Source organism: Lepidochelys olivacea (genome assembly GCF_965140295.1).
Source record: "Lepidochelys olivacea isolate rLepOli2 genome assembly, chromosome: 4".
Taxonomy (NCBI): Eukaryota; Metazoa; Chordata; order Testudines; family Cheloniidae; genus Lepidochelys; species Lepidochelys olivacea.
Window position 1 is genome coordinate 41,458,728 of NC_140414.1, and position 27,886 is coordinate 41,486,613.

Sequence of the window (27,886 nt, forward strand, 5' to 3'; positions counted from 1 at the left end):
ACTGTAGAGTGTTCAGAACCACCGTAGCTTGCTACATGGTGCTATGGCATACATATATATTATAGGCTATTGTGTCTATTTTAATTACAATCCACTTCTTGGTTAGAAGTTCCTGAAATAAACAGGACAGTTCAATTGACTGTGGTAGTCCTAATTGCACTATATACTAGTTTCTCTAGTGCAGTGTGCTTTTCCCGGTTCAGTTCTCCTCACTTTTCAACAAAACATAAATAAAAATATAGTTAATTTTTTAAAATAATAAAATATCAATTTAAAAAATCCACATGCAGTTTTCCCTCTGCAAGAGGAAGAAAGAATTGAGGAAAAAGCAACATAGAAATGGATTCTAGTTACATTGCTTAATCTTAATGCATATGGAAGGCGCTCAGATACTACAGTAATGAGAGCAGTATAAGAAACAGGGTAGGATAGAGATACCAATCTTTTATTTGTAATTATTTTTCCCAAGAGGTTAGATCCTGGATAAAAGACAAAAAAGGATTTTTTTAAAGGCTCAGATTTGTTCCTATTTTTCTTTTCACTAAAATTGAACCTTTTTAGCTATGGAATTGAGCATCGTTTTGTGAACATATCTACAAATTATTCATCTCTTTGGTTTGAGTTGCTCTCCTTTTCTTCCCTCTGGGGATTTGTCTTGCTTTCTTGAATGCTTCACACCAATCATTACCTTTGTTTTGCTATTTTACAAACTAGAACAATATTGAAGTTGGTAGGCAAGCAACAAATGTGAACCACCCATTCTGATTAAAAAATAGAGCACAAAAATCCAGACATGGGAGAGCAGTACCAAATACACACCTTTCTCCTGAATCCCTCAGGGATGTATTTTCACTTCAGTACTGCTAATGGGCGTTAGGTGTGTAAATCCCTCTGGCACTGAGATAAGAATATATCTCCATATATGCAGCTGCAGTAGGATACACTGGAACTTCGGAGCAATAAAAACCCAGCTAACCCAGTTACGCTGCATTCCTTTGTAAGGATAAGGAAAAGGAGTACTAGTGGCACCTTAGAGACTAACCAATTTATTTGAGCATAAGCTTTCGTGAGCTACAGCTCACTTCATCGGATGCATTCTGTGGAAAATACAGAAGATGTTTTTATACACACAGACCATGAAAAAAATGGGTGTTTATCACTACAAAAGGTTTTCTCTCCCTCCACCCCACTCTCCTGCTGGTAATAGCTTATCTAAAGTGATCACTGTCCTTACAATGTGTATGATAATCAAGGTGGGCCATTTCGAGCACAAATCCAGTATAGGGTCGTCCTTCAGGATAGGCTGTAGGTTGTATCCTGAAGGACGACCCAACACTCTCACAAATCTTGGGAGACAGGCCAGTCCTTGCCTACAGACAGCCCCCCAACCTGAAGCGAATACTCACCAGCAACCACATACCACACAACAGAACCACTAACCCAGGAACCTATCCTTGCAACAAAGCCCGTTGCCAACTGTGCCCACATATCTATTCAGGGGACACCATCACAGGGCCTAATAACATCAGCCACACTATCAGAGGCTCATTCACCTGCACATCTACCAATGTGATATATGCCATCATGTGCCAGCAATGCCCCTCTGCCATGTACATTGGGCAAACTGGACAGTCTCTACGTAAAAGAATAAATGGACACAAATCAGATGTCAAGAATTATAACATTCATAAACCAGTCGGAGAACGCTTCAATCTCTCTGGTCACTCGATTTCTGATCTCAGAGTGATATCTCAAAGTGACTATCCTTCAACAAAAAAACTTTCAAAACAGACTCCAACGCGAGACTGCTGAATTGGAATTAATTTGCAAATTGGATACAATTAACTTAGGCTTGAATAGAGACTGGGAATGGTTGATTCATTATAAAAAGTAACCTATTTCCCCTTGTTTATTTCTTCCCCCCCACCCCCCACTGTTCCTCAGACGTTCTTGTTAAACCCTGGATTTGTGCTGGAAATGGCCCACCTTGATTATCATACACGTTGTAAGGAGAGTGATCACTTTAGATAAGCTATTACCAACAGGAGAGTGGGGTACGGGGAGAGAAAACCTTTTGTAGTGATAAACACCCATTTTTTTTCATGGTCTGTGTGTATAAAAATATCTTCTGTATTTTCCACAGAATGCATCCGATGAAGTGAGCTGTAGCTCACGAAAGCTTATGCTCAAATAAATTGGTTAGTCTCTAAGGTGCCACAAGTACTCCTTTTCTTTTTGCGAATACAGACTAACACGGCTGTTACTCTGAAATTTGTAAGGATACAATTTTGTGAGATGCTGAGCACCCACAAAATCCATTTAAAGAATTGATCCTGCACCTTTTGAAATTAATGGCAAAGCTTCCATTGACTTTAATGGTGCAGGATCAGTACCTTAATTGGTGGGAGTTGAGGTACACTTAGCATTTCATGGGATCTGGAAAAATCTCTGGAAGCTAGCAGCTGAATACTAGAGCAAGAATTCTACCATGCATATTTCAGCTCCTGACTCCAGCTGAACTGTTCTGTATTTTGTGATATTTAAAATTGAGGGCTGGGAGAAACAAAATAATTTTAAAGTATATTCCAGAATCCACCACTGCCCCCATCAGGTTATAACTGGAATAATAAGGTGCAGTGGTTTACCATATATTTATTCCTGGGGGAATTCTGCGGGACTGCACGCTTGCAGAAAACACCCTCTCCCCACAGAATTCCTATGTTTCCCTGCAGAAAATGGCAGGGAAGCAAAAGGAAGCTATGTGGGGGTACGGGTGGGGGGGCTGACATTGGCTGCAGTTTTTAGGGGGATTGCCCCCAACAGAGGTGAGACACACAGGGTTATGTACCACAGCGCGCCCCCCCCCCCATTTCTGCAAGCACAGAGCTGCCCAGCTGAAGGAGGCTCAGCTCTACTGACTCTGCAGTTGAACACTGCCTCCTGGGTCCTAGTGCCAGTTGGGCTTCCCTTTAGTGTAATGGGAGCTTTCCTGTTTTCTGTGCAACAGTGAGTGCCTGCAGTGGGGCTGGGTAAGAGGGGGCGTGGGAAATGAGGGAAGGGAGAGTGGGGGGAAGAGGCAGTGGGGAAGGAAGGGGGTGGGAGAGGAATATGGGAGTGAGGGGAGGGGGTGGCGGATGGAATGTGGAAGAAAAGGTGCGAGGGGAAGTGGGAGTCCGGCATGCGGTGTCCCCTCAGCAGCAGCTGGGGCTCTCCCATTAAGCAGGCCCATTGAACCCTCACACTGACAAGCCCTACACCTAGACCCCCCTGATGAGTTCCCCACACCCAAGCCCCCACCGCACTGAGCCCCAACCAACTGCACCTGGAACCCCACCCTATCAAGCCCCACTCCTGCAGCATGTGGACCCCATAACTGAGCCCCCCACATCCAACCCCTCCCGCTGAGTCTCATCTCCTCACACCTCGACCCCCTCTGCTGAGTCCCAACCACCTTCACCTGGATTCCCTGGAGAGTCCCATTGCCCCTGCACCCGAACCCCGCAAAAAGCCCGTGTGCATCCAGATCTCCCACTGAGCCTCCCACACAGAAACCTCTCACCCCACACCTTGATCCCCCACACTAAGCCCCTCTATACTTGGATCCTGCTGGGCTGCCTGCCCACCCAAACCTGGTGCACCTGGCAAAGAGGGGCAGGGCCCCGGGTGTTTCTGGGGCAGGCCCAGCCCTTACACCGTGTCAGGGTTGGGTGCAACCTCACTGCCGAGTTTCTATATTGGGGGAGGTGTGGGCTTCAGGGTGATCTCCCACCTCAGTGCAGCCAATGGCCTGCCATGCTGGAGGCACATTTATTTGACAAATAGTATTTGCAGAATTTTGCGGAATTTAAAATATTGTGTGCAGAATTTTTAATTTTTGGTGCAGAATTCCCTCAGAAGTGAATATATCGAACAAGTCAATTGGTGTCACAATGGCGTTTTCTGTTACTTTAAAGTCAAAGATAACATCTCAATCTCAATTACACATCTATATTGAGCAGGCATTCAGTGCTCTTCTGAGTACATGTATGGTAATACAGCATTGTGGTCTGTTAAGGTTAAAATTCTCTATATTTGGGTTTACAAGGAAAGTGTGGGCCCCTTACTGAATGAGGGAGGCAACCTAGTGACAGAGGATGTGGAAAAAACTAATGTAATCAATGCTTTTTTTGCCTCTGTCTTCACGAATAAGGTCAGCTCCCAGACTGCTGCACTGGGCATCACAGCATGGGGAGTAGATGGCCAGCCCTCTGTGGAGAAAGAGGTGGTTAGGGACTATTTAGAAAAGCTGGACGTGCACAAGTCCATGGGGCCGGACACATTGCATCCGAGAGTGCTAAAGGAATTGGCGGCTGTGATTGCAGAGCCATTGGCCATTATCTTTGAAAACTCGTGGCGAATGGGGGAAGTCCCAGATGACTGGAAAAAGGCTAATGTAGTGCCAATCTTTAAAAAAGGAAAGAAGGAGGATCCTGGGAACTACAGGCCAGTCAGCCTCACCTCAGTCCCCAGAAAAATCATGGAGCAGGTCCTCAAGGAATCAATCCTGAAGCACTTACATGGGAGGAAAGTGATCAGGAACAGTCAGCATGGATTCACCAAGGGAAGGTCATGCCTGACTAATGTAATCGCCTTCTATGATGAGATTACTGGTTCTGTGGATGAAGGGAAAGCAGTGGATGTATTGTTTCTTGACTTTAGCAAAGCTTTTGACACGGTCTCCCACAGTATTCTTGTCAGCAAGTTAAAGAAGTATGGGCTGGATGAATGCACTATAAGGTGGGTAGAAAGATGGCTAGATTGTCGGGCTCAACGGGTACTGATCAATGGCTCCACGTCTAGCTGGCAGCCGGTGTCAAGTGGGGCCGGTCCTGGGGACAGTTTTGTTCAATATCTTCATAAATGATCTGGAGGATGGTGTGGATTGCACTCTCAGCAAATTTGCGGATGATACTAAACTAGGAGGAGTGGTAGATACGCTGGAGGGCAGGGATTATGATAGAGAGGGACCTAGACAAATTGGAGGATTGGGCCAAAAGAAATCTGATGAGGTTCAGTAAGGATAAGTGCAGGGTCCTGCACTTAGGACGGAAGAACCCAATGCACCGCTACAGACTAGGGCGCGAATGGCTAGGCAGCAGTTCTGCGGAAAAGGACCTAGGGGTGACAGTGGATGAGAAGCTGGATATGAGTCAGCAGTGTGCCCTTGTTGCCAAGAAGGCCAATGGCATTTTGGGATGTATAAGTAGGGGCATAGCGAGCAGAGCGAGGGACGTGATCGTCCCCCTCTATTCGACATTGGTGAGGCCTCATCTGGAGTACTGTGTCCAGTTTTGGGCCCCACACTACAAGAAGGATGTGGATAAATTGGAGAGAGTCCAGCGAAGGGCAACAAAAATGATTAGGGGTCTGGAACACATGACTTATGAGGAGAGGCTGAGGGAACTGGGATTGTTTAGTCTGCAGAAGAGAAGAATGAGGGGGGATTTGATAGCTGCTTTCAACTACCTGAGATGTGGTTCCAGAGAGGATGATTCTAGACTATTCTCAGTGGTAGAAGAGGACAGGACAAGGAGTAATGGTCTCAAGTTGCAGTGGGGGAGGTTTAGGTTGGATATTAGGAAAAATTTTTTTACTAGGAGGGTGGTGAAACACTGGACTGCGTTACCTAGGGAGGTGGTAGAATCTCCTTCCTTAGAAGTTTTTAAGGTCAGGCTTGACAAAGCCCTGGCTGGGATGATTTAATTGGGGATTGGTCCTGCTTTGAGCAGGGAGTTGGACTAGATGACCTCCTGAGGTCCCTTCCAACCCTGATAGTCTATGATTCTTTGTATATCTTATGTGTTTTCCTTTCTTCTGTCATTCAGCACTGATATTTTATTCTTTTTCATCATTTTTTCCCCCTCTCTTGCATTTGCTATCTCTTTCTCTCTAAGGGAAGGACCAGACTGTTGCAGCGTTATCTAGAATGCACTTCCCTTTCTAAGTATTTCATTGACACATCTTTCTCTAACACTGCTTTGTTCAGTGACTGAGCAGCCTGAGCAAGTGTTTTGGGACAGAATGTTCTTCTGCAATGGAGAGAGAATTTCAGAGTCAGTGCAAGTTTAGCAAAAGATTATTAGATCTTACTTGTCATTGAGCCTCAGAAAGAAGAGTCTTTTCTCTGTTAGTTTCTCTCTTCCGCTCAAAGTCTTTCCTCTCCTCCTGCTTGTTAGAAATTTTTTGGAATACGTTTCCTGGCATGGACATCTCCTATTTCATCCCTGTATCAAAAGCAATTGAAGCTCTGTGGATAGCTGAGCATCCTTCGGCCATCACACAGTATTCAGGGAGAGGCAGCACAGTTTCAAAGCCATGCAGGGAGTGAGAGAGGGCAGGAGATGCATGCATACAATCTCTTCTTTGATAATGGTTTTGCACACACAATATGTTTCCGTTCCACCATTCTCAGAGTGTAACCTCAGAATGTTCTTCACTGATGCAAGCGTGAGCTGGGGTTAAAGCTTCATTCTACTAAGTCAGTTTCATCTAGACATTAATAAAAGGGACAGCTTTTGCTGGAGGTTTGCAAGATTTGCAGGTGCTCAGCACCCACTCAGTATCAGGAACGTGTGGGCTAGATTTCTGAATGTTTGTTCCATAGAAAGCAGTAAGATGGACAGTCTGGATATATGCTTAACACTTTTCTTTTGCTTAAAGGATGGACTGACTCCACTCCACTGTGCCGCACGAAGTGGCCATGACCAGGTTGTAGAGCTCCTCCTGGAACGGGGTGCCCCACTACTTGCAAGGACCAAGGTGAGTATCTCATTCACAGAACAAATTAATATCCATGACAATGCTTCAAAGCAATTACTAGGTACGCTGGAAGGGTGAGGAGGGATATAGGGACATGTCAGTAACCCCCTGGAAACGCTTTAGACTGAATAAATATTTTGGATAGAGTGATCCAAAAGTAAGGTTTTTCTCTTGAAAGTAGGGACTGAACCTACCACATAAGGAGAATTGGCATACATGAACAAAAGCATTCCATTTTCTCTTAGGAGACAGGTTACATGTGTGATATAGACAGTACTTTTTCAGGACAAGTGACCTGTTCTCATCCCATACCACAGGAATTTACTATTGTGGTTTCATGGAATCATAGAAGTTAGAGATGGGAAAGATGGGTCATGTATCCCATTCCTTCAGTCAGGGTAAGATCATTCCCTTTATATTTTCTGATCTTTTATCTACTCTTGTTATATCTCATGAAGCTTTTTTCACTTCCTTTAGTAGACTAAACAATTCCGGAGTATTCCCATTAATGCATAACTATACAACCACCAGATTGTTTTTTAAATTTGTGTAATTAAGGTAAAGCCATTTAATATAAAATCTTTCTTTATTTTGGGTATTCCCTCTTCCCTTCAGTAAAATTCTCTCTGCCAATCAGAGGATATATTTCTCATCCTACATACTGCATCAAAGGCAGATGGAAACAGGTGCTGGACAAGCATACTTATTAAATGATGTGGCGCTCCGGCCTATCCAGTATCTGAATAGAAATGGAGAATGTCACTTTGCCTTTGTGTTCTTAAGAGATTGATATGGTCATAACATATTGCATCCTAAATATGCTAAGCACTTTGCTGACAGAGCTAAACAGAGCACCAAAGAGTTAAGTCTAAAATTAATGTATTAAAATTAATTACTATTAATGTTCCTTAGTTAAAGTTCAGTTAACTAGTAACTAATACTAACAGTTACTGTTCGAAAAATTTTGACCAGCTCTAATCAGCACCTTTGAAAAGCAGGTCACTTTTTTTTAGGTTCCTACACGTGGATTTAGGAGACTAATTGTAGACACCTAAGTTTGAAGATATCAGTCTTGTGATCTATTTTAAATCAATACGAGTCTTGGCTATTTTACATTAAAAATAGCTTCCTTCCTTCACTGCTCTCGGTCTGTGGGCTGTGCCATGGACATATTTGCACTGTGTAACTTTGGATCCCTGTGAGCATCCTGTGTGGGCAGGTTATACAAAGGGTGTCTGTATAGAAGCTGGGAGGGGGTGTGCAAAGGAATCCTTATGGCTGCACTGGTTCCTTTGGCTGGTGTGCTCTTCGTCTGCTGGAAAGAATGGCTGGAAGATACATGCAGTGCTAATAAAATAGTAAATATAAATAAATATTAAATAATAAACATCTTTGTGACTCCACTGCCCCTCTCCCAAAAACTCTCTTGCACTGAGGAGCAGGGGGCCCCCAATGGAGCCAATGTCTGTGGTACAAAAGAAGTCCACACTTCGATTGCTGGATTCCCAAATTTTGAACATATATGTTCCACTGAGTCAGAGCCCTCCATTATGGCAGGAGCTGGTTCAGGGTCTTCCAGAGATCACTTGGGCAATTGGTCTGAAGCATAGCCACAGGTGTGGCAGGGAAGATCTGCACAGCGAATGGATCCTACATGTTAAATATTTTGGTGATAATCAGAGGGCTCCATTCTCCTATCATCAATAAACAATTCCTTCCTCCCTTTTGGGACTCTCTTCAGGAAAAGTAAAGGACAAAGAAGCAACCAATTCAAGAAGATATTTTGTAGCCTTTTAATTATATTTTAATTAAAAGTAACTTTCAACCATCTGAACTGAGAGACACTCTTCTTCCCCACTGCCAAAATCATACCTCACCTGTAAATTGAAATCTGTGTTAGACAGCTTCCCTTCTAGTCCCCCAGCCCCAGTGGAGCTGTTCCAGAGTGGAGACAGAATGAAAAATAGAAATAAGTCATATTGCTTCAGTTCCTTCCCAGGAACGTCAGTATTTTATAACATTTTCTCTTATTTTAAAATGACATATATAATGCTGAGAGTGGTACAGCAGCCTGCCTGGCGAAGCTCCACCGAGACCCCACTGTATACATTTGTCAAGAGATGGGTCAAAATCCCCAGCAGCTGATCAGGCTGGAGCTTTCATCCAAGCCACTTGATAATAATTTCCTAAAAACTAAGCACATCAAAGTGTTACCATATTCAGATACTAGAGCCTGATTAAGTAAACACTAGGAAATGCAGCAGGATTTTTCCTGGTTGTGAGCACTACACTTGCTAGTAAATGTTTTCAGGATCAGCCCTACATTTGTAAACTCTTTCTTAAGTACCCTTGCCCTTATTTTCAGAGGTACGAGGTACACTCAGCTGTATTGACTTTACTGGGAACTGTGGGTGGTCAGCACCTCTGAAAATCAGCCCACATGTCTTTTGTGTGTACTGTAACTTGTGTGTACAGTACCATTTACAATGTTAGGGCAGAGTTTATTAATAATACTCAACAAGCCTTTTTTCTGTAAACTATGCGGGAAAGCATAAATCATTTGTGTTTAATTCCTAAAAGGCCTATAGAAGGTTTGTAGTTGAGTTCCATACTATTAATGTATAATAGTGTACTTTATGTATTTCTTTTAACCAAGAACCTAAATATGATTACAACTGTATTGTATAACTCCTTGTTGACAGTTGTAACACAGGGTCCATGACATCTTGCCACGTTGGGCTGTGAGAGTATCAGGTCTCATAAACTAAAAAGAGTTTGGTTTAGTCAGTATTTGTTGTTGGGGACCTTGAGGAAAAATAACATGTTCTACAGTATGTGTGTTGGTGATTAAGTAGATGCTTTTCCCTCTGAATGAATACATTGCCTAGCATAGGTTTGCCATAGCCTAGGAAAGCACAGTCCTGATGTTAAAGATACCATGAGACTTTTCTCAAGACAACGCACTATAGCTAAATTCCATATTTGGATAACTGTATTCTGCCTGCCTACATTTTCCACGGGTTTGCCATGAGTTTATGGCATTCTTTTTCACTCCCTTTTACAATCTGTGATGTTGCTGTGAACTGTTAGTGTTGTGTCCCATAGGTGGCTGCTTTTCAGTGCTTGATGAAGTTAGTCCTATACGTTTTGTAAAGCACATTGGGATTCTTCTGAATAAATGGCACTATATAATCATGAGTTATTTTTACTGGAAGTTTGATACACTTTTATTTTCTGCTGGCACAGAATGGACTCTCTCCGCTTCACATGGCTGCTCAAGGTGACCACGTGGAATGTGTCAAACATCTACTGCAGCACAAAGCTCCCGTTGATGATGTCACACTGGATTACCTGACTGCCCTACATGTTGCTGCACACTGTGGCCATTATCGTGTCACCAAGCTTCTGCTGGACAAGAGAGCAAATCCCAACGCTCGAGCGCTGGTAAACTTGCCTCACCCCTCTAATGCAACACTGCTGCAGACGGTAGATGTGTGTCACTGTGTAATAAAACTGACTGAAAACCCCATCCTGCAAATACTACTGAGCATAGTGCTTACTTCTTTGAGTAGTCATATGTCAGTAGGATGTAGTGCTTACTGTTGTAAATGGCAGTTACTGTTGGATGTAGGACTTCCACTTCAATGGGTCTACTTGTGGTAGTAAGCACTGTGTTCACTAGCAAGTGTTTGCATGTTCAGTTCCTGAGGCTATGCAACCGTTCTCGGAATCACAGTCATTGCTAGCTGACACTATTACACGTTCCAGTGTTTTAATGCATTTTCCATTTGGCCTTTCACCATTTACTGCATGGTGGTGCAGTTCGTATTTGTTACCACTGTAAAAGGCCGATTGGTGTGGTAGGCTTTTTAAAATAAATTGTCCAACATTTTTGCTAGATGGCAGAAAATTAGTCTTTTACACTTATTGAACTTCCATTTATCAAATATCATTAATCATAGCATATCCATTTTTTAATTTTTCTGAAGCATAAATAAAAATATTATAAATAATTCCTTGTGCTCAGAACCTGACCATTATCCCTTAAACAGGAAGAAAAAAATGCATCTTTGACTTTATGAATTTCTAAGGTCTTTAAGACTTTACAAAGAGCCTGTCAAGAACACTTTATATTTTAATAATCCCTCCACTAAAAGGCACCTCACTGCAGCAAGGTCAACAAGATGAAGTAAAATGAACTAAATACAATAAAATTAACAATGGAAATTTCTGAAACACTACAGCTTCCTGGAAAATGTATCCAGTAATTTGATACAGTATGTGAAATTTGAAGGGTATAGATTTCTTTTTGGGGAAGTTGGGAGGCTTAATTGTTGGGCTTTACAATGGGAAGCTACTATCACCCTTAACTATGGAGTGACGATTGTTCCTCCATAATATTCATCACAATAAACATTGGTCATCATAATTAATTTCATTTATAAAGCTTCCCCGTCCTTTAAGAAGAACAGCAGAAAAGCAACTGATCGGAGCCTGGTTAAATGACATACTATAGAATTCTAACAGTTAGAGATGCCCATTTGCAGGGGTGGTGATGTTGACAGAAATAACCATTGGGATGTTGTAGGCAAGGTGTACATTTAACAGGGAGACATAATTTTATAACTCAAATTTGTCAACCACCAGACTAGAGGGCAACTTCAGGATATCTGAGCAATGCCTGCTAGAAGCACCGACAAAGCTTGTGTTGAGCTATATCTAAGCCTAGCTATTGCAGGCTAACATTTAAAGCTATCTGGACTAGTTAATTTACTATTCTACACAGTATCTCTAGCAAGTAAAGTGATGGAATAAGCTTTATGAATAATTCATTTTGAAATATATATTCTTGAAGCACTTAATTAATGTTTGTGCAACACTTTGAAAATATAAAGCCCCACATATATTCTCAGTTGTTTTAATTATTGTGTTGTAAAACATATTAATGTCAACCTATAAGTAACATTTATTTTAACAGAGACTAGCCATGGAGTAAGATGCCACTCTAGCAGCTGCTCTCCTTCTCTCTCTGTGTTTAACCAGCTATACTTCTAGTTGAGCACTCGCAATTCTGACCATTTTCATTAGAAAAAAACAATAATTATCTAACAAGTTCTTGCTTTGCATTAAAAAAAATTCGTATTTGTATTTTTCAGCAAGTGTCTACTTAAAAATGTAAACACTGTAGTCCTGATTTTTCAAGGCTTTGTCGTCCAGCCTAGGTCCCAATACAGCATCTATCACTACTCAGCAAAGACCGTAAGCATTTGCTTAATGTTAGGCACATGCTTATGCCCCATAGACTTTAAAGGGGCTTAAACACAGGCTTGAAGTTAAGGATATGCTTAAGTCAAATAGGGATGTACTCAAGCACATGCAGAAATGCTTTGTTAAACCTGGGGTCCTAGATCCTATTACCAGGAGTAGTTCCATGGAAGTGAATAGATCTCTTAATGGTAGTAAGGACTATGCTTAGTAGAAAGTGTTAGTCCAAGCTGCCTCTTAGTGAATGCACGTAGGAAACCGCATATAAAATATACGGTAGATATACTGCATAAATATGGACATACATAGATATAGACACATAGGTCAGAGTGTCTTTTTTTGAAGAAGAATAGAAAAATCAGATGTGATCTAGGAGAAAGGTGAACAGTTAAATATCTTGCCCCATATTTTTTAAATTACTGCAGATAATTTTGAAAGCATCTGTTGGTTTTTATCACCATCATTTTTTAATGTATGTTTTTTTTTTTCACGTGAGGCAGGCTCCACAATATATGTAAGCTGTTCCCAAATGGATGGTTTTATATTTGCTTTCTAGTATGTTCTTGACTGTCAAAAGGAGAAAGTCTATGTTTTGTTAGTTATATGTTTGTCTCTGATATATGGGCAGAAAGCCTAGCACGCTGTCGTATATTAAGGAAATAGCAGCCCATTAAGATAACTTGGGTTTTTTATCTATGTCTCATACCCTACTATGAATGAGGAACAATGGCATCTGATATTCTAACACTACTGCTTGCAGTGTGCCAGCCTGGAGCTGTGTGGGAACGGTAGCTGCATGCTTTTAGCTAACAGAATTGTTTTTTGCACAGAATGGTTTTACTCCACTGCACATTGCCTGCAAGAAAAACCGCATCAAAGTCATGGAACTCCTGGTGAAATATGGGGCTTCAATCCAGGCTATAACAGAGGTAGAACAGTGTTTCAACTACAAAAAAATTTCCTTCTGTTCTCCCTTTTCTTCTTCTTCCTCTCTCCGTGTCTTCTTATTCATGTTTTATTTAAATGAAGAAGCCCGTCAGCCCCTGTGCAGAGGAGTAAAACTGCTATTGCTTTGTTTCACAGTCTGGCCTCACACCAATACATGTGGCTGCATTTATGGGCCACTTGAATATAGTCCTCCTCCTGCTGCAGAATGGAGCCTCTCCAGATGTCACTAACATTGTGAGTATGGCTTGGATTAGAATAATCACTGCATCAGCTCATACACCACAGGACTGAGCTGCCATGTAGCCCAGCCAAAGGTCACATTTTCATGGTTATTTATTACTAACTGAACTTCTCTGAAAAATAACCTCACATATTTCTCAAACACCCATAAAAGGCGGAAGTTGGCTATATAACAGGCACTTTAACCCTTTTGTGGTAACAATAGATTTAGTGGGTTTCTCAGCAGCTCTGGGACTCTGAATAGTTTCCTCTGAAAATGACCCTTACCAAGGTTTATCAGGGGCACGCTGCAGGGAAGAGTTTGTGTTTCCATTTTGAATACTGCAGGTTAAATCCAAAAGGGTAAACATTTTGCTGGTGTCAATGGGCACAGCTACATTGACTTCAACAGAGCAGCGCCATATAAACTGGCAGGGAATTTTTAAAAATGTAAACATAGCAGTTGAAACTAAAACCTAGAAGTTTTAAACTAAAACTTTTCCTTTACCAGACCACGGATGTATTTCCCATTTGGAAGTAATGGATTTACAATTCTAGAGAACATCACTTTTATTTTTAAAGTCCTTAAAATACGACCTTTGAGAGGTAACACCAAATGCAGGACCTGATTTGCCATGGAAATGAGTGTTTTGTGTACCAAACATCCAGCTATTCTAGAATAAATGAGACCAGGGACATTTCCTGGGGTTATATTACATGTGTTTCTTATTGTTTGAGTTTGTTAATATAACAAACTCAAACAATAGTTACTTGCAAGTGTCTGCTTTTTAAAGCAGAATTTTACCAGTAAATAATATTTTAAAATGCTAAATAGAGGTTCTGAGCTAAATTAGTTAGTAATCCATGTACTCTGGACTCACCACCTTTTCTCTACTAGAAAGGTAAACAAATCTACCAGGAGGTTCCATTAAGTATACATACTGTACGATATTTCTTTTTTTATTTGTTTAATAAGACAAATTATTCATGACACAAATGGTCTCTGCTTTTATACTTTTTATATGGAAGCAATATTTATATAACTATTTTATTAACTGTAAAAAAGCTAACAAGAAATTTTGGAAAAGAAACTAAGTCAAGAAAGGATCTGAACTGATAACAGATATTAATAAATATTTGGATACAAAGTTTAACATTTTACAATTGTTTGTGCTTGGCAGGTGTCTTCGCTTTTACTTAGCAAATCTCACTAATTGTTTTCAAAAGTTAAATTGCTTCACTAATACAAGTATAGAATGGTCTTTATAGAAATCTAAACCTGATAATTTGCAAAATGAAAGGCTTATTCACAAACAGAATTAAAACTTTTTAACCGTACATTCTTCAAATGATGATAAGATTTTTATATGATCAAATCCTGCAATCAAATCCATTAGGACTGCAAGAATTTGCCCATTATCTCTTTACTAAACATAACTGTTGACCTTATGTAGATTTCAAAATTTATATAAACTGATGGGTTTATATAAATAAATTAACTCCCAATAAGGAGGGTTTAATTACCATATACGATCATCACTGTGAGTGGATTTGGGTTACTTTTTAACTATCTCAGTAAACAACAACAAAAATTGGTCCTTTTCTGGGCTTGATACATAGACTCAGCTCCTAGGTGAGAGGAGAGAAAGCCAGTGGTATAGTAATTACAGTTTAATCTGACAGAGTGTCAACAATAAGAGCCTTCAGCTGGTAGGTATGGTCCATCCATGGTAAAAAGATGAGGCTCTTCTCTTTATACAAGATTATACAAGTAGGTGGCAAATCAAATGATACTCTGTCATCAGCAAGAGTTCATGTGTATGTAGGACGAAAAATGTTAGACTGCGATTTATCCTGCTGTGCTGTCATAACAGAGAAGACAAAATAGGTCTGTCTATTGCTGCACTATGCCAATACCTGGTATGTCCCAGACTAGCCACATAGAGACTCTCTTGGTATATTTTACAGTACTGTCCATAAAGAAGATGGTACAGTGCAAGATTAAGCCAACATCTCCAACAGCAGGGATTATTTATTAATTTCTAATGTTGCTTTGCAAACACAGGGAAAGAAAAGTAACATCCAGAGCTTTTCATATTCACTTTCTTACCCAGCTCTTTATACTCTAAAACACTTGGACTTCCTGAAATTCATGTATCCATCTCAAATTGTGTGGGCTATAAAAGGATTGAGAGGGACTAGCTAGCATTCATTGCACACCCAGTGCCAGGGACCACAGTTTTTAGAACAATATCCAGGGATTGATATATTGCCTTTACAATGCCCTCTAAAGCTGTCAGCTCCACACAATGCATAGGAAGAGACCATCTGGAAAAATGTCCCCTTCCATTTTGAAGCTCAGGTGCTCAGCAATCCCTTGAGAATCCTAGGCTCAGTATGTTCTTATCCCCTGGCTATTTTGAAGTTCAAGCTAAAGCACCATTATGTAGAAAACCAGGGAATACCTATGATCAGGAGGGAATTTCATGTGGAATGCCATATAAAATAATTGTTTGGTGAATATTCCCAGGCAGCACTGGTGGGTTGAGATTTATTTAACATGTTGTAAGACTCTAAGTGTCAACTCTTGATTCCATTCAAGTCAATGGCAAAACTCCCATTGACGACAATGGGGCTAGGATTTCACTCTGACCCTCAATGATGCGGTTACCGTTGTCTGTGGTCACTGGGGTGCCAAGTGAAATACAGTCTCCAGTCCCTCCGCCACCCCCAAAAAAAGACATGTATATACACACTCTTCTGAATTTGTTATTATAGTCAGAGCCTCAGCTAGTCTAAGTGATCTTCACTCTACTGACGTCATAGGCATTTACACGAACTGGAAATGGCTTATTTCTCATGACTTGGGACTCTAAAATCTCTGCTTTTCTGCAGCGTGGGGAGACTGCCCTACACATGGCGGCACGTGCTGGGCAGGTGGAAGTGGTCCGCTGCCTCTTGAGAAACGGTGCCCTGGTCGATGCCCGAGCCAGGGTAAGTGTTTCATTGCAACTTCCATACCTTCTCTTTTACATGTAAACCACAATCAAAACAATGGGTTTACTAAGGAAGGATGTTTTTTCTTCAATAGACAATAAAAGGCCACATGTTGCGTATTTATCTGTTTTTGGGGCTCCACCCTAACCAGTTCTTAATACAGTCCTGTAATGTCACTTGTTTAGTTGTATTATTACTCTCGTCTAAATAGAGCAGGTCTGACTTAGAATTGGAGCGCCCAGGTTCTAACTCAATAACAGATTCCAGAGCCCCATGCTGTAGATTTATAGCCTGCTGCTGTGAGGCAATTCTATTACAGGCAGGGTCTTTAGCTCTGTTTGCACTGGAGCTGAAGGTGTAATTTCTAGCTCGGGTAGACATACCTGCTCTAACTCTGATCGAGCTAGTGTACTAAAAATATCAGTGTAGCCATGGCGACGTGAGTGGCAGGATGGGCTAGCTACCCCAAGTACAATCCCATCTGAAACCCTGGGTATGTACTCAGGGCGGCTAGTCTGTCTTGCTGCTCTCACTGGATACACTTCTATGTTTAGCATAGACTCATAGACTATCAGGGTTGGAAGGGACCTCAGGAGGTCATCTAGTCCAACCCCCTGCTCAAAGCACGACCAATCCCCAACTAAATCATCCCAGCCAGGGCTTTGTCAAGCCTGACCTTAAAAACCTCTAAGGAAGGAGATTCCATCACCTCCCTAGGTAACGCATTCCAGTGTTTCACCACCCTCCTAGTGAAGAAGTTTTTCCTAATATCCAATCTAAACCTCCCCCACTGCAACTTGAGACCATTACTCCTTGTTCCTTCATCTGCTACCACTGAGAACAGTCTAGATCCATCCTCTTTGGAACCCCCTTCAGATAGTTGAAAGCAGCTATCAATCCCTCCTCATTCTTCTCTTCCACAGAGTAAACAATTCCAGTTCACTCAGCCTCTCCTCATAAGTCATGTGCTCCAGCCCCCTAATCATTTTTGTTTAATCAGAGCTAGGATGGGTGTGTCTGCCCAAGATGGAAATTACACCTCCAACTCCAGTGCGCACACACCCTACAGCATGCCCCGGGACCTATTTCTGCACCATTATTGGATTCTGCAACACTACATTCTGTTGTGGAATGATAGTTAGTTTTCAGTTTACCTAGTAAAGGGAATACCTGTAATTCCATGTCGCAATATTTACTTTTGAATAGTAAATGTGCAAGATAATTATTGGAGATAGCTTGTATTATCTGAAGTTTACAGAAAGAATAGATAGAAAAAAATGCAGGTTGTCAAGGGAATGATTCTAGCACATCAGGCAGAATTTCTGTACTGTCTGTTTGTTTAGCTCTGTAACCTCACACTGTGCTTTCTCCCCAGCTCCCTTCAGGGCTCCAGTTCTAAAAGACATTTAAACTCTTGAGTTTAAAAAAGTACAATAATGTAAATGCTGAAACAAAACATCAGAGGATTCTGTCTAATCTAACAGCTGAACTTCCACCATTGTTATATATCAAGTGCAATTCTCCCACTGTACACTAAAATCAATCACATAGTCCTGATTTGTATATGTGTAATGTGGTTTTAAACATTTAATCCTGACAATGCATTATAAGATCTAGATGGAACCAGTTAACACACAAAAGACCAAGCTGTCTAACCACTGGCACTTAAAAGAATTATGAGCCAGATGCTCCTTATGTAATCACTTACAAGGTTTTGTGAATATTTTTTCATTGGCTTTAATGGAAGTTGCATAGGTGTGTAAGATGCATGCAAAATGAGTGTAAACCATTTGCAACCAGGATGAGTGGAAAATTCTGGTTTAGTAGAATTTTACACCCACTTTGCACAGTATAAATGACTATACTGAGAGAAAGAATGGTCCAATGGTTAGGGCACTGGCCTAGGACTTGAGAGACCTAAGTTCCATTCCCTGCTCTTCCTGTGTGACCTTGGGCAAGTTACTTAACCTTTCTGTGCCTCAGTTCCCCATCAGTAAAATGGGACTAATAGTGCTGCTTTTCCTCAAAGCGGTGTTGTAAAGATAAATACATTAAAGATTGTGAGGCACTTAGATACTATAGGGATGAGGGCCATATAAGTACCTGATGTAGGTAGAGAGATGTGCAAGGCAGTGGAAAATATATCTGAACATGCAATATATCTGAATATATGTGATCACGCCTTAAGAACTTTGTCTTTGGTTATTGGGGAATTGTGTTCTGTTGCCATTATTTGGAAAACTGCAAGCAGACAACAACAATACTGTACTTTTACTGGTTATTCATTACCGCTACCAACATTAGTTATATATTCTTTCACAGGCAGGTCTTTCAAAAGAGCTCAGCACCCAACAGTTCTCTCTGTGCTTAATATTTTGAAAATCTGGCCACTTCATTTAGGTGCCAAAATGGAAGCTGATCTTTGTAAAAATCTAGCCCCAATTATCAGTACTGAACACTTGGAAAATCTGTCCCTCCGTGTTTAAAAGAGCATCTATTTTTAGCCTAGATGTTCCTACAAAAATTAAAATTCCTACCACAGAAACACATTAAAGCAGTTTCTGTGGCCACAATCAATTCAACAAGTCCCAGGGACATCTTTTTGTTTGATTTCTATATTAGATGATGCATATTTTTGACAATATTGAAAAATCAACTGTAGTTGGCCACATGCAAAATGCTTGGTATATATCAGGTGAAAATATTAAGACTGGGTTGTGCTTTAAATGATGGGAGCAGAGGATTCCTGGGGTTAAGATTCCTACTCTGACATTAAACCCTTCATGCAAAAGCAGAAATATCTTTGGATGGTTTAGGGCACTCAAATATTGTGATTTTTTTTGGGTGTATCATTAGTGCACATTTAACCTCAGTCTATACAAAATATATCTTTTGGAAATCAAACTGAAAGAATATTATACAATAAAAGCAAAATATAATGTCTCTGAGAGCCAAACTCATACAAATGTGAAACATTTGCTTTTCACCAGGGCAGTTTTGTGCATATTTTTCATGCCAGTAAAAGGCAAATTTTGCACCAAGAATAGAATTTTTCGCTATAAGTTTGTGGGCTTTAGAAAAATACAGTCAGAAAATTGAGGTAAAAACAACAGCAAATGTTTCTGAGATGTTTCATTGGAAACTGTTCTGTACAGCAGAATCCTCAAATTTGGCACAGCTCCTCTGAAGAATTTGGCTGTTATAGGGAAGGCTTCAGTTACCAGATTGAGGACTTTTTATGTTTCCTCTGCTCAAATGTTGGACCCAGATCTATGGATGGACAGCATGTGAGTGTATCACTGCAGTGCTTCTGGGATTATTAAATATCCAAGGACTTCATTTTATGATGACAAATGATTGAAGAGTTGCATGTAGTTAGTTTACATTTTAAAATACACCTGGAAAGCAGCAAGAAGAGCAGGAATAGCAAGTATCTAGAAATTGCTTCCATAGGGCCAGACTCTGAAACTACTTGTGGAGTAAGGTGCTACTGAAGGTGAGTAAGGGTTTCATAAAGTAGTAATACAAAGACAGACAAGTAGACTATGGTGCAAATGATCTACAGTCATATTTAAAGAAGAAAAGAAAAACAATGTTCCTCCCTACATTTCCCCTCCATTTGATCTAATAGCAGATTGTTTAATCGCTGCATTGGTACTGAGCATTCCACTGTGTCCCTTATTCTTTTATATATGGTGAATGTGTAGAGTCTTCCACTGGAATCCATTAGGATGGGGTATTCAGGTTGCTTCTACCGGCATTAACTGTTCACCTGATTTGAGTTGTAGGAGGAACAGACTCCACTGCACATTGCCTCTCGGTTGGGTAAAACAGAGATTGTCCAACTGCTGCTACAACACATGGCTCACCCTGATGCTGCAACCACTAATGGGTACACTCCACTGCACATCTCTGCCAGAGAGGGGCAAGTTGACGTAGCGTCGGTTCTCTTGGAGGCAGGTGCTGCACACTCTTTGGCCACCAAGGTAAGATGAGATGCATTGTGCTAGTCTCCCAATAGGAGAGAGAAGACTGTGATGTGGTTACCAAGCAGGGAGGCAGCTGTATAGTGAGGGAAGCATTTTCACTGAGAAACTGACCTGGTTTTATTATAAATAATAGTAAAACAGATTAAAGCTTTTGTCTTTCTCTGAAGCCTCAGGTTTTGGTTTAAACTGGAGACAAAATACTGGACTTGATCAACAAATGATCTTAACAAATTTAGAAAGTACTAGGTTCCTATGACAAAGGAACCTCTCTTGCCTACAAGGTGCCCTCTGTGTATCCAGATAAACACGTAAAATCATCATCCCTAGCATTCTTTAAACAAACAAGCCTCCTTAAAGGCCGTATTTCTTTTAATTGTTTAAATTAATGAAAGAACTCTGGTATCTAACAGCTGAAATGAAATTCTCAAAATAGACATTGCGTACAAATCAGAGTATTCTACAACCAGATTGACATTCAGCGTCTTAGTAAATTAGTAAGGTCTTATATCACGTCATGGCATAGTTGATTATGTCAAAGATTGTCCTAAAATGTTCTACAGTACTAATTTTGTTTGCCTGCCTATTAAAGTGTTAACAGATTCCTAACAGAAGTAATATAAAGGAAAAGGGATATGGGGGATAGAGCGATGAATCAAGAGGTCTTTTCCAAACCCATCATCTGTGATTATACGATTGCAAATATGGTATCAGGTGGAAAGAAGAGCTCCTTATTTTATAGTTGGAGCTTAAACCTTATATCTTCCAGGGTTTAGAAAATTCTAAACCAGTGGTTCTCAAATGAGAAGACCTGGATTACTGGTGGTGCTGGCTGTTTCCAGATGCTAAATCAATTAAAACAAAGCTAAAACTATACTAAATACTTTCCTAATTTTCCATGTAAGCAATTGCTGCAGGGATGTTGTGTAATCATCGCTAAGAGAAGAGGCAATCTGGAAAGTAATCTTTCTTTGTTAACATGTGATCCATGCTATGGAAAACTTGGGGAACCCCTGGTCCAAACTCTATGCAGGTAGCGTAACATAACTTGATGGCAACTAGAATAAACACCACACATTGTCAAAATGTCAGGCAAATATGTGATGGTGGCTCCTTGGTGATGTTTCCAGGACAACAGTTGCAGATCATCTGCCACCTGCTGTCCTTAACCCTTAAGATTTTCTTATCAACCTGACTTTAACAAATTATTTCCTCAGTAGTTTCTTTTTAAGATAGACATTTTGTCAAAGATCTAGTGAATCCATATTAACACTTAATAGAAAAGGTGTTTTTAATAAGACAACTTTTCACCCCTACCTCCACAAATGTATGTGTTTACAAAAATTAACTTGATACAGTCCTCCGGTTAGACAATATCTATTTCAGTAGAGCTGCAGAAGCTGTATCTGAATGTAGTGGCTATATAGGAACGTGTGTCTTAACATAGTATCATGCTTCTGGGGAGCTGCTGCAATGGTAACACCAAGTTCAGAGCTGTTCTCATTGGATTTAGTTTCTTGCAGATTGTTTGGCCTTTCATTTGCTTCCAGGGACAAATCAATGTAGTGGATAAATAATTAAAAACTCTGTCACCTGTGACAAAGTTCCTCCACTACCTTGGTGGGTCTTGCACTTATTGGCAGATTTGCTCACCTCAGAGATTCACGGCAGCCCTCAGTTTGGCTGTTTTCGTGAACCCACAGTCCAGGTCAACTTCTCCTGTGTCTGACCAGGAGTTGGGAGGTTTGGGGGAACCTGGGCCCGCCCTCTACTCTGGGTTCCAGCCCAGGGCCCTGTGGAATGCAGCTGTCTAGAGTGGCTCCTGGAACAGCTGTGCGACAGCTACAACTCCCTGGGCTACTTCCCCATGGCCTCTTCCCAACACCTTCTTTATCCTCACCGTAGGACCTTCCTCTTGGTGTCTGATAATGCTTGTACACCTCAGTCCTCCAACAGTCCACGTTCTCACTCTCAGCTCCTAGCGCCTCTTGCTCCCAGCTCCTCACACGTGCACCACAAACTGAAGTGAGCTCCTTTTTAAACCCACGTGCCCTGATTAGCCTTCCTTAATTGATTCTAGCAGCTTCTTGAATGGCTGCAGGTGTTCTAATCAGCCTGTCTGTCTTAATTGTGTCCTGAAGGTTCCTGATTGTTCTGGACCCTTCCCTGTTAAGGAGCCGGAATCGTTCTTCACTCGCTCCTGAGCTATTTGCTTTCCTTTCTTTCCTAAAGCCCCCCGGCCCGGATTTTTCACACTTTTCCTTTTGCTTAGTTTCCCCCCCCGCGTTTGGGCCGGACGCTTTGTTTTTTTGGTTTCGTTTTTTCGAGCTGCGTCAGTGTGCTGGCCGGTCGCCAGCACCCACCCCCCCCCCGATGCCTGCTTTTGGACTTTGCTCCTTGCTTACTTGAAACCCCCGGAGGAGGGGGGGAGGACTGCCAACCTGCTGTCCGGGGAGGGGAGTGGACCCCCCCAGACCCAGCTGTTTTGTTTTTTGCCTGGACCTTTTCCGAGAGCCTTGGGACAGAGCCAACAGCTGTAGCAGACGCCAGAGGCCGGAGTACTCCCGGGCAGCTATGAATCATCGTGGAGAGAGGCCGTAAGACTGAGGGATTTCTTTTGAATTTCTACCCTCGGGGGGGGGAGTTGACTGCATTTCAGCTGCGCCTGCGGCGGCACAGGGGTGTAGCAGGGAGCTACCCCCAGATCCATCGGTGCCCCCAACCCCCCCACCACTATTACAACTATCACGGCCCCCGCTGCTTCGTCCCTGCTGGCAATCTGCCATCTGCCTTCGGATCCAGCTGTTTGCTTTGGACTTCGCCTTTTGGCCCAGGCATAATAACCAACCAAGCGAGACTCTTTGGACACTTGTGGTGGGTTGTCCTCCCCCCACCCCCCCCCCGGATTGTTTACCCCATAGCCTACCCCTACTACCGGACCCCGATTTTTGCCCCCCCCCCTCCCAGTGTCTCCCTGTCTCTCCCTGCTCACAATGGCAGAGAAGGAGGGACGCAAGGCCCCTCCACCGAAATTGGTTGCCCCTTCCCCATCTACCCTCCTGCCCACCCCTCAAGATTTCCCCACCGCCTCCATTGTTAGAACCCCTGCCACCGCCCCCGCTGGGGCATCGGCAGTGGGAGGCACCGGGGCGATTACTACTGCTGCTCTGGTTCCTGCCCCACTAGATTCTAGGAACCCCCCCCCAGTTAGACGGAAACATCGAAGCGGGCCAAAAGGGAAGGGCCCTGCTAATGCCGCTGGACCCTCCGTGGCAGAGGCCGCCCCCACCACAGTGGCCTCGTCATCGATCGCGGCACCCCTCCCAGCTGTTCCCTCCACCAGCTCTGCGACCATCCCTCCCCCGGCCCCCAGGACGTATGCCCGGGTGGCGACAGGCCCCCCCTCACCTGCCGCCTCCTCATCTCGCCCTCCCACTGCCTCCGCTGCCATTACTAGTAGTCGGGGCCCTCTTCCCGCCCTGACCAGGAAGCACGGTGTCCGTTGCCTCCTAGTACCCGCCTCGCCCCACGTGGAGGCATACGTGCAGGCGTTGGCGAAAGTGGTAGGACCCATGGCCATTGTGGCGGCCTCCAAGATGTATGGGAAGGTCGTTCTCTTTCTGGCCTCGGAGACTGCCGCCCAGGAGGCGGTGGAGAAGGGCCTAGTGGTGGGGGGGGTGTTTCTCCCCCTAGAACCGCTAGAAGATCTGGGCGTTCGCTTCGTCCTCACCTCCGTTCCTCCCTTTTTACCTAATGTTGCCCTGTTACCTGCTCTTTCTGCCCTGGGGAAGCTTGTTTCTGTTATTAGCCCTCTCCCGTTAGGCTGCAAGGACCCCGCCCTCCGTCACGTCCTATCGTTCCGCCGGCAAGTGCAGATTTTACTGCCGGCGGGGGTGCGTGACGGAGAGGCGCTCGAGGGGTCCTTCCTAGTTCCCTACCAGGGAGCCCGCTATAGGGTCTTTTATTCCACCGGAGAGGCCCGGTGCTACCTCTGCCGCTCGGCAGGGCATGTCCGCAGGGACTGCCCTTTGGCCCGGGGGAGAGGGGCACCTGAGACCCCCGAGACCCGGCGGGATATCGGCCCTGTTGTTGCCGACACCCCTGGCCACCCGGCACCCGACACCACCCCCCCTCCCACCCGATCCACCGCTGCCCCCGTCCGGGCCCAAGAGGCACCCCTCCAACAACGCCCGGGCGACCACGGGAGTCCCACTCTTGCCGTAACCACCTCGGCAGAGCCTATGGAGGGGTGTGTGGCAAAGCTTTTACCGGGTGCAGGAGAGGGCTCGCCCCAAGGAGAACCCCCCGCCCCTAATGCTGCCTTACCGCTACCCCCCCAAACCCCTGAATCTCTGCCTCCGCGCCCCGCTCCGTCCCCTGCTACTCAACCCCCGGACGACGCCATGGAGGGCTGGACTGTAGTCCAGGGGAAGCGAGGCAAGCGGAGGGCTCGAGCTCCGCTGCATTCATCTGACGCGGAAGCCCCCCGGAAGACCAGGAAGGGAGGTACCGACCCTGAGCCTCCCGCCTCGGCCACGAGTGAGATCCATTCGCTGGTGTCGGGAGGTGAAGATAGACCAGCATTGGAGGGTGGAATCCCCCCTCCGCGGGGGACCCTCCCCTCCGAAGCCCCGGGGGAAGCCCCTTCTAACCAGATACCACCTGAACTCCCAACGAACCCCGACGTGACCGCCGAGGCGGGCCCTAGCGGAGAGGCCCCTGGGGTGGTGGGAGTTGGCCTCTCCTCTGTGTACGCAGAGATTGAAGCCCTGGATTTGACCCCGGTCACCCAGGGAGGGGATGATTTACTGCCGGCCGGCCTCGATTTGGGCAATCTCACCCCAGGCCCCCTCTCCCCATGCCCTTTCCCCCTGACTGCCTTTCCGGGTGAGCACCCCACGGAAAGTGGTTTACCGCCTGGGGCCATGGCTGCCACGACCACCCCGGAGCCAGTACCTAGCATTCCTCGGAGCCCCCTCCCTTGCCCCTTCACCCCCGACCCTGCTCGGGAGGCGCCTTCTTTTCGCTGTGCGCCTCCTGAAGCCCAGGGCCTTACCTCTGCCCCTGCCCCCACCCCTATTCCGGTTCAGTCTCCCTCCTCCTGCAAGGCTACCGCCGCCCCTGGGGTTATTTCTTTTCCGCCTTTTGCAGATTCCCCCCAGGGAGCAGTCTTTATGTTTTCTAGTTGCGACTCCCCAGGAGTTGCACCTTTCCCCCTGCCATCCCCGTCCGCCCCAAGGCACGAGATGGAGTTAATAACCCCAGCCTGTCAGACACCCCGTCGGCGGTCCGCACCCTGCCTACCCGCCTTAGCGGACCACGAAGCTGCATCAAAAGCCCCACCAGGGACTGCTCTGGGAGTTGTAACCCTACCCCCCCATGAGCTGCAGCATGCATTACGGGAGTTCTTGAAACAGTGCCGTGGTACCCGCGATAGGGCACAGCTGGCTCTCCAGCAATGGGGGGACTTTGATCGACTCCTTCGGGCCGCGAGAGCCCTTATGAGGGAGGGTAGAGGGCAAGGGAAGGGCGGTGCCGCGGCCTACGAGCGGGCCCGCAGCTTCCGGAAAGAGTTACTTACTCACGGGATGGGACACGGGTTGCTACGCGACCCGCCGGGGGCCATGAGTACCCCCACCCCTGAGAACTCCCCACCCCCCCAGCCCTCCGCATGACACCTCTCATCATTGTAACCCTGAACACCAGGGGCTGTAGGATGGCTCTCCGCAGGTCCCAGGTGCTCTCCTACCTTCGGGAGGGGAGGTACTCTGTGGTTTTCCTGCAGGAGACCCACACGGACCCAACCGCCGAGGATAGGTGGCGGCTGGAATGGGGGGACGGGGTATACTTTAGCCACTGCACGGCTTGGCAAGCTGGAGTGGCGACCCTGTTCTCCCCCACCCTGCGGCCCGAGGTGCTCGGAGTCACTGAGGCTGTGCCGGGCCACTTGTTGCACCTCCGAGTTCGTTTGGAGGGGCTCGTGGTCAATTTTGTTAATATCTATGCCCCGCAAGTGAGCTCACAGCGGCCGCAATTTTACCAGCAGGTGTCCGAATTTCTCGACACCCTGGATTCACACGAGTGCCTGATCCTGGGAGGGGACTTTAACACCACCCTCGAGGAACGGGACCGCTCGGGGGCCGAGCCGAGCCCGGCCGCCGCGACCATTCTTCGAGACATAGTCGACTATCACTCCCTAGTGGACGTCTGGCGTGACCATCACCCAGATGATACTTCCACGTTTACCTTCGTTCGGGTGGAGGCCCGTCGGTCGCACCGCTCTCGGTTAGACCGTATTTATCTATCCCGTCTCCATCTTTCACAGGCCCACTCCTCCACCATTCGGCCGGCCCCTTTTTCCGACCATCATTTGGTTGCCGTCACGGTCTCCCTCCGTGCAGAGGGACCGGGGCCGGCTTACTGGCACTTTAATAACAGCCTGTTGGAGGACGAGAGCTTTGTGATGTCCTTCCGGGAGTTTTGGCTGGCCTGGCGGGAGCAGTGGCGTGCCTTTCCCTCGGTGCGGCGATGGTGGGATTTAGGGAAGGTGCGCGCCAAGCTCTTCTGCCGCAACTACACTCGGGGCACCAGCCGACGGAGAAATGCGGCGATAGAGCAGTTGGAACGGGAGGTCTTAGAGCTGGAGAGGCGCCTGGCCGCCAGCCCCGGGGACCCGTCCCTCTGCGGAGCGTGCCGGGAGAAGCGGGAGGAACTTCGAGCCCTCGAGGACCACCGGGCCCGAGGTGCCTTTGTCCGGTCCCGCATCCGCCTCCTTCAGCAGATGGACCGCGGCTCCCGCTTCTTCTACGCCCTGGAGAAAACGAGGGGGGCCAAAAAACACGTCACCTGCCTTCTAGCGGAAGACGGCACCCCCCTCACGGATCCGGAGGAGATGTGTGGGAGGGCCCGTGACTTCTACGCAAACCTTTTCTCCCCGGATCCGACCGATCCTGGCGCTTGCGGGGTGCTCTGGGAGGAACTCCCCACGGTCAGCGTGGGCGACCGAGACCGGCTAGAGCTGCCTCTCACCCTGGCCGAGTTCTCGGAAGCCCTCCGTCGCATGCCCACCAATAAATCTCCGGGCATGGACGGGCTGACCGTGGAGTTTTACCGCGCGTTCTGGGACATCCTTGGCCCAGACCTAGTCACTGTCTGGGCTGAGTCCTTGCAGGGCGGGGTCCTCCCTCTCTCGTGCAGACGAGCGGTGCTCGCCTTGCTGCCGAAGAAGGGGGACCTCCGCGACTTACGAAACTGGCGTCCCCTCTCACTCCTTAGCACGGATTATAAAATCGTAGCGAAAGCAATCTCGCTGCGGCTAGGGTCCGTGATGGCGGATGTGATTCACCCAGACCAGACCTATACTGTCCCGGGTCGCAGCATTTTTGACAACCTCTTTTTAGTCCGAGACCTTTTGGAACTCGGGCGGAGAGACGGTCTGTCGTTCGCCCTCCTGTCTCTCGATCAGGAGAAGGCGTTCGATAGGGTAGATCATGGGTACCTCCTGAGCACCCTGCGAGCGTTTGGATTCGGACCTCAGTTTGTGAGTTTTCTCCGGGTGCTGTACGCCTCCGCGGAGTGTCTGGTTAGGCTCAACTGGACCCTGACCGAACCGGTCAGCTTCGGGCGAGGGGTGCGGCAGGGGTGTCCCCTCTCAGGCCAGCTGTACGCTCTGG

At 45.2% G+C, this 27,886-nt stretch overlaps 1 protein-coding gene across 9 annotated transcripts in view; it reads left to right on the forward strand.

Annotated features, from left to right (window-relative positions):
* The window catches only part of ANK2 (ankyrin 2), a 589,776-nt gene that overhangs the window by 430,150 nt on the left and 131,740 nt on the right, over positions 1-27,886 (forward strand). For all 9 annotated transcript variants that reach the window (XM_084626827.1, XM_084626832.1, XM_084626829.1 and 6 more), the window contains 6 exons: positions 6,700-6,798; positions 10,045-10,242; positions 12,894-12,992; positions 13,147-13,245; positions 16,126-16,224; positions 20,016-20,213. In XM_084626827.1, coding sequence (XP_084482953.1) covers positions 6,700-6,798; positions 10,045-10,242; positions 12,894-12,992; positions 13,147-13,245; positions 16,126-16,224; positions 20,016-20,213 — 792 coding nt within the window. The remainder of the gene's footprint in view (positions 1-6,699; positions 6,799-10,044; positions 10,243-12,893; positions 12,993-13,146; positions 13,246-16,125; positions 16,225-20,015; positions 20,214-27,886) is intronic.